The sequence below is a fragment of the Neltuma alba genome, unplaced genomic scaffold, assembly GCF_004799145.2.
Source record: "Neltuma alba isolate B1F8T4 unplaced genomic scaffold, ASM479914v2 tig00002292_pilon, whole genome shotgun sequence".
Taxonomy (NCBI): domain Eukaryota; kingdom Viridiplantae; phylum Streptophyta; class Magnoliopsida; order Fabales; family Fabaceae; genus Neltuma; species Neltuma alba.
Window position 1 is genome coordinate 245,955 of NW_021632810.1, and position 7,531 is coordinate 253,485.

The window sequence follows — 7,531 nt, forward strand, 5'->3', positions numbered from 1 at the left end:
AAACGAACGATGAAGGGTCCTTGGACTGGCTTCCTGAACTTTCATTTCTTCGGTTCAGATTGTCTACCGATTTCATCAAGGCTTCCAGTAGATTCTCAATTCGACCAAAACGGCCTTCTGCATTATCCATAAACTCATTTACTCTCTTCATATCTGTCTATAGATCCTTCAAACGAGTATTCTCAGCCATCACGTCTCTCAACGAAAGCACCAAAAATGCAATGATAGTAACCGAATACTAGAATAGCAACAAATGAGACTGCAAATGGATATATTTATATATTACTGATCAGCGATGCAGTACACTAATGGCAATATATCAAAACGTCTGCAAACAGTACAACAGAAAATGCATAAGACGAAAGAAGGAAAAGCAATAGGAGCGAGGAGATCCAGAGAATCTGGCCAGAAGAAATCACGACCCAAATCATGCACACCCCCTCTAACGGCTTTTGTCGTATTATATAAGAGCATCCTTTCCTATTTCCCGAAGCTTCCAAGGCCTCTTCTTCATTCGTTGGCTTCTACGAAGACCAATATTCTGGTTTGGGCTTTTATCAGCACTACTCCTTGGATCAGCTTGGCCCATCTGGTGTGGAGTCGTAACATACACTTACGAGGAGTATCAAGAGTGGTGCCGTCCTTGGAACAATGCCCTCGTCTTGACTGTCCTAGGCAAAAGAATGATATCTCGCCATCTTAAGAACTGGCTCAAAAAGATTTGGGGTTTTGCTGAGTTCAACATCGTAGACCTCCCAAACAACTACTTCGTAGTGCGCTTCACAGACCAACAGCACTGGAGAGAACATTACAAGAAGGTCTTATTCGAAGGCCCCTGGCTAGTGCAACAGCATTGCGTTGCCATTCAACGCTGGTCGCCCCACTTTGACCCCATGAATAACTCTCTCAGGCGAATGATTCTTTGGGTTCGTATCCCGAACATTCCGATGCATGGATACAACAAACACTTCCTTCACAGATTAGGCGACCGAATAGGCAGGACAGTCCGAGTAGATATGAACACAGTTCAAGAAGTTGCACGAGCTGACAGTGAGCTAGAAAGAGGAAGATACGCAAAAGTCTGTGTTGAACTTGACTTACAGCAGAAGCTGGTCCCCAGAGTTATCTTTGGCAATTCGATCTTCAACGTGGAGTACATGGGAATCGATCTTATCTGTTTTTACTGCGGACGTTATGGTCATCGAAAAGATCAATGCCCGTGGAATAATGCCACCCAGTCACCATGTAACCATAAACAAGACGAAAGAAATAGAGAACCATCAACTCCTCCCACCCCGACACTGAAAACTCCGGTGACCGGAGAGGATAAATTTGGGGAGTGGATGCTGTCCGGCAAACCGAGAAAATCTCGACCCCGAAGAACTGACAAACGCAGCCTATCACAGTCTGAACAGGGGAGTAGCTCAAGGTCAAATAGGAAAAGTGACAAACCCAAAACTTTTTCACGATTTGCAGCTTTAGCTGATCTGGAAGAAGACCCAAAAGCACCACCCTTTGACCACCCTAACACTGAAAGGGCCTCTGATAGCGCGATACTGCAGGAAAATCCTTCCTCTTATGTGAAGATCACAGGTAAGCTACCATCATCCCCTAGGTCCGGACAAATGTCACAGGAAATTGTCAAATCAGGAAACCAGGGCAATCCCAAGTCTCATAATAGGCCAACGGGCAAGGAAAATAAGATACCAAATGCTAGTAATGCACAGGACAGCTCGTCTTCGAAAAGTGTTGAAAGAAATGATATTGGGCCTACCCCAAATAGCACACTGAACAGTCCAAAAATGGCCAGACAACGAAACCATGTCGTGGTTGAAGGAAATATTACTCAGATTGGGCCCCCCATAGCCAGCCCAAAACCAAAACCCAGCACCACCTCAAACACCCCCTCAACAGGCCCCTCCCCAAAATTAATATCCAACAAAGACTCAATTTAGAAAGCAGGCCCGGTACAAGTGAATGGGTCAGACCAGATTTCAAACAAGAGTCACCCCCCCAAACCGCCCAATTGCAACTCAGTACCCTCTAATTCTCACAATAGCGAGGGAGACTCCTCTTCCATGGATCATGATGGCTCAGATGAATCTTCCCAGGAAAAACAAGGCAACGCCGAGAAGGACACAAGGTAACTTGTTCCCTGTTTGGCCTCGTTCTCAGTCTTTTATGATTATAGCTAGCTGGAATTGTAGAGGTGCTGGAGGAAGAGGTTTCTCCCGTATCCTTAAAGAAATTGTCAACAAGCATCATATTGATGTTTTCTGCCTGGTTGAACCACGTATAAGTGGTAATAGAGCAGACACAGTAATGCGCAAACTGGGTTTCTCTCACTGGATTCGTATAGAAGCCTCAGGCTTTGCTGGGGGCATCTGGTGCTTGTGGAACGATGCCAAAATCAAAGTTCAGTACTTATCCTCTAACACTCAGATTCTACACTGCAGTATTTTTGATTCTAATTCTCAGAACTCCTCACTCGTGTCTTTTGTGTATGGCGAAACTACTCCACTGAAACGAAAAGGTCTTTGGGATTCTATTTCTTCTCTGGCTGGTGTTGTCAATGAACCTTGGATTCTCCTAGGGGATTTCAATGCTTACCTTTCTCCTCACAACAAGACTGGAGGAGGAAACATAAATTGGAATTCCATCCATGACTTCAACAATTGTATTAACTCCTGTGGTCTTCAAGAAGTCCCGGTCGTAGGGGATATATTCACTTGGGAAAGAGGAGCAATTAAGGAAAGGTTAGACTGGACCTTCTGCAACTCTCATTGGGCTGACGCAAATCCAACCACCAAGATATTCCATTTACTCCGTTTCAAATCTGACCACAGAGTCACTTTCTTGGTTGACACTGTTGCAAACCCCTCCCACATAAAAGTCAAACACTTCAGATATAATGCTGCCTGGGCTATGGAAGAAAGCTTTTCCCAACTTGTCGCTCAGTCTTGGGAAAATTCTACGTGGCAGGAAGGGTCCAAGAATTTTGCTATCTCTGCTCTTGCCTAGAATGATCAAAATCTTGGGAGTATACCGAAGAAAAAAAGAGAGACTTTGAGGAGATTAGAAGGCATTGACAAAGCAAGAACGCACAGTGATTGCAATGGGTTACAGAAACTGGAATCATCTCTTTGGAAATCCTACAACAAACTTGTTGCTCAAGAGGAATTTTTATGGTGGCAAAAATCTCGACAAAAATGGCTTCAATTTGGGGATCAGAATACGAGATTCTTTCACTCATCCACCATCATTAGACATAAGAAAGAGAGAATCGACTCCCTTTTGAATGAACAAGGTGTATGGATAAGTGACCATAATAGTCTAAAGCAGATGGCCTTTGACTTCTTCAAAAAGCTCTACACCAAGGAACCCCGTCCCTATCAAGCTGATTTCTTTGCAAAATTCCCTTCTCTTCAGGTTCAAGACATACAAGCGATTGAAAGCGGAATTTCAGATCTAGAAATAAAAAATGCTGCCTTTTCAATGGGTGCCTTTAAATCTCCTGGCCCAGATGGTTTGCAACCTCATTTCTTCCAAAGCCAATGGAACCTTGTTGGTGATAAAATTTGTAGACTGATCAAGGAAACTTTTGACCACCCAAGGAAAATGGCTGAGTACAATCAAGCCAACATTATCCTCCTCCCTAAAGTTGACCATCCCACTTGTCTGAAGGAGTTTCGGCCAATCTCCCTTTGCAACATGAGTCTCAAAATCCTCACTAAGATCCTTGCAAATAGATTGAAGAGTCACCTTGACCATATCATTGATCCTCATCAAAGCAGTTTCATCATGGGAAGACAGAGTTGTGACAATGTTATATTGGCCCAAGAAGCTTTGCATACTATGAGAACAAGGAAATCAAAGAAAGGGTTCATTGCCATTAAAGTGGATCTGGAAAAGGCGTTTGACTGCCTGGATTGGGATTTTATTAGAGAAACACTCAAAAGCCTAAATTTCAGTGACAAGTTCATCAACCTCATCATGTGCTCTATCACTTCTGCCACCCTCAAAGTGCTTTGGAATGGTGATGAGACTCAAACCTTTTCCCCAACAAGAGGTGTCAGACAGGGTGACCCTTTGAGTCCCTATATCTTCGTGCTTTGTATGGAAAGGCTCAGTCAACTCATTTCCTCTCTTGTGGCAGATAAAAGGTGGAAACCTCTTCTCTTCAAGGCTAAGGGACCAAGCCTATCTCACCTTTTTTTCGCTAACGATCTCTTCCTTTTCTCAGAAGCTTCTTTGGACCAAGTTGATCTTATAAAAAGCATCATGTCTGAATTCTGCATAGCTTCAGGTCACAGGGTTAACCTGTCAAAGTCAAAAATCTTTTGCTCTCCTCACATCAACCATAACCGTGCCGTGGAAATTAGTCAACACTTGGGGATTGGTCTAACTGCCGACCTGGGAAAATATCTTGGCGTGCCTCTTATTCATGGCAGGGTCACCAAGAATATCTTCACCCCTCTTGTTCTAAAACTACAAAAGAAGCTTACAGCTTGGAAAGGGAATTTTCTGAATCTTGCAGGGAGAACTATTCTAGTAAAATCTGTGTTGAACTCTATCCCTATGCACTTAATGCAGACCATGCTTCTACCAAAAGGGATTACTGAAGAGATCTCGAAACTTAGCAGGAAATTCCTATGGAATGAACACACAGGTTCACGCAAAATTCACCTGGTCGCTTGGGAGAACGTTTTGCAGCAAAAAGACAAAGGAGGACTTAATATCAAGGACCTCCATTTGCAAAACCAAGCTTTCATCCTCAAGCTCTGTTGGCAGCTTCTCACGAAACCTCATATGCTTTGGGTTCAGTGTTTAAGAGCTAAATACGGTTGTAATTTCAATGGTTTTCCCCAGATTCAAAATAAGAAATCTGCCTCTGTTACCTGGCGCAGCATTGTTAAAATGTGGGATCAATTTCTTGAAGGAGTGGGAAGGAAAATTGGGAATGGTTTAAATACTAGATTCTGGTGGGATAAGTGGTCTCCTTTAAACAATCCTCTCATTTGTTATATAGATCCTACCACCAACAATCTAGACACCCAAGCCTCTGTCAATGATTTTCTTCTCCCTAATGGAGAATGGGACATTACTGCCTGCAATAGAGTCCTCCCTCAAGCAATTGTAAACAAAATTGTCTCCACCAAAATTAATAGACAACTCTCTGAAGACCTACATTGTTGGCGACCATCCAATGATGGAAACTTCTCAGTCAAAACAGCTTATCAGTTTATTAAGCACGGTCCTGAATTGAACTACTGTTCCACTTGGAAGAGGATGTGGAAATGTCCGGTTCCAGAGAAATTAAAATTCTTCCTCTGGCAGGCTATCCATGATAGACTCCCTACGAACTACCTGAGAGCTCAAAGGAAACTCACTTCTGATAGTTCTTGTCCCTATATGTGTGATTGTGAGGAAAACACTATTCATATCCTGAGAGACTGTGAGATTGCCAAGAGTGTCTGGAGAGGAATTATTAAAACTAACGTTTCTCATGTTTTTTTTGCTGGTAACTTGCAGGTGTGGATGGATTGGAACCTCAGAAACAAAGCTGGAACACATATCTTCAGAAAATGGTCATGGCAACAAGTCTTCTGTACCATCTGTTGGTTACTATGGACTTCAAGATGCAGGAAAGCGTTTGAAGGGAAAGTATGCCACCCCTCAACTATCAGGAATATCTGTCTTCATAAATTGTTGGAGGATAGAGATCATCAGAAATTTACCAACACGATCCTTCAAATTTCAAATAGAGAAACCGCAAGATGGACCCCCCCGCAGCGTGACTTCATCAGGATCGACATAGACGCTTCTGTCACCAATATTCAACACGGAGCATGTGGAGGTATCATTCGGAACTCAGAAGGCTTATGGGTGCTAGGATTCAAACAGCGTTTGGGCTTTGTCTCGCCCACTGAAGCTGAACTACTTGCCATTCTCACTAGACTTCAAACCTGTAAGATGAAGGAATTTCAGAAAGTCTCCATGTTCTCCGACTCTTTTGAAGCCATTAATCTTATTTTTAGAGATGGTAATCAAGGCCACCCCCTTTGGAACATTATCCAGGAAATTCGCCTAACTATAGCTGAGATCTGGACATTTGAACTGCATCACTCACCCAGAGAAGCATTGACATGTGCTGACCTCCTGGCAAAAAATGCTCATGATGCGGACACAACACCAACTTTTTATGACTGTTATTTCCGTTTGTGCGGCCCAATATGCACGTGATATGGGCTAATCCCCCCTAGTCTTTTGTTTGTTTCAAGCTCTGCTTGCCGTTGCTAATTCAAAAAAAAAGAAAAGAGAAGGGTGATAGCTTGGATAGAAATTAGTTCAGGTGTTGCGTTGGCCAAAAAAAAAAAGTTCAGGTGTTGCATGTTTATTGGTTAGAGTTTATGCGAAGTAGGAATCTCTCTCACAGGGCACATGTTCTCACTTCTCAAAACACATTACCCATGATGCTCAAAACACTCACAGCCCAAAAAAAAAAAAGAAATCTTCTCACCTGCAGGTTTGAAGTTATAACAAGGACAAGAACCAAGAGAGAGTGACGTACACGGGCATTTTTACCTAAACCCTATAAATAGTAAAAAAAAAATTTACTTAAATACTATAAGGTAAAAAATATTTACCAAAATACTACATTAGAGATCGTTCTTCAATCTTCAAAAGAACGATTTTGAATTTTTGAACAAGTTGTTCACATGAAGAATGGTTTCTTCATCTGACATTTTTTTTTCAAATAAAAAATTGAAATCATTTTGAAGAAGGACGATTTTAACATTAACAATTTTTTTAGTAAAAATTGCAACTAAAAACCCACATTATTAACTTTGCCATCTCCTTCTATTTCATTTTGAATTTTGATGGGAATTACAATTGATGACCCAATCCCCTCAGTACATACTTTTTTTTATTTATATTTTATATTTTCAACAAAACATGAAAAAATATAAGCAAATTTTATAGGAAGATTATTTCTTATCTTGATAGTTGAATTTAAAATTAATATATAAAATAAACTAAATAAATATAAAATCTACTTATGCTCTCTCCGATCTCAGTATAAATCACTTCAACTAATTTATCATAATAAAAAATAATAATAGTCAAGTCAATAAATTTGTCTTAAAATGAAATTTTTTCAAATTTACCATATTAAATGAGGTTTTGGAGGATGGAAAAAAAAAAAAAGAGCCTTGTTTAAACATTAATTCATGGGGGAAAAAATGACAGTTAACTCATTAAATTTGTTTTAAATTGAAATTTTTTTAACTTTATCATATTAAATAAGGTTTTGAAGGATAAAGAAAAATATAAAAAGACTTATTTAATTTAGGGCTTGTTTAGAGCTCCGTTTAAAACGGACTTTTAAGCAAGTTCACATAAGCCAAAATAAAACTCTCTTCATATACTTACCTCATAGTCTGCAAATCACATTTGAAAAGCTACTTATAAGCCAATCCAAACAAGCCTTTAAGAATCAAATACATGACAAAATTGACAAATCAATATT

At 40.6% G+C, this 7,531-nt stretch overlaps 2 protein-coding genes across 2 annotated transcripts; both read left to right on the forward strand.

Moving 5' to 3' along the window:
* The first annotated feature begins 683 nt into the window (after positions 1-683).
* LOC114721522 (uncharacterized) lies at positions 684-1,955 on the forward strand. Its single transcript, XM_028907350.1, has one exon. It carries the CDS (start codon positions 684-686, stop codon positions 1,953-1,955), a length of 1,272 nt encoding a protein of 423 aa, XP_028763183.1.
* A 133-nt stretch (positions 1,956-2,088) lies between these two features.
* On the forward strand, positions 2,089-3,021 carry LOC114721533 (uncharacterized). Its single transcript, XM_028907361.1, has one exon. The coding sequence runs from the start codon at positions 2,089-2,091 to the stop codon at positions 3,019-3,021; it is 933 nt and encodes a 310-aa protein (XP_028763194.1).
* The last annotated feature ends 4,510 nt before the right edge of the window (positions 3,022-7,531 follow it).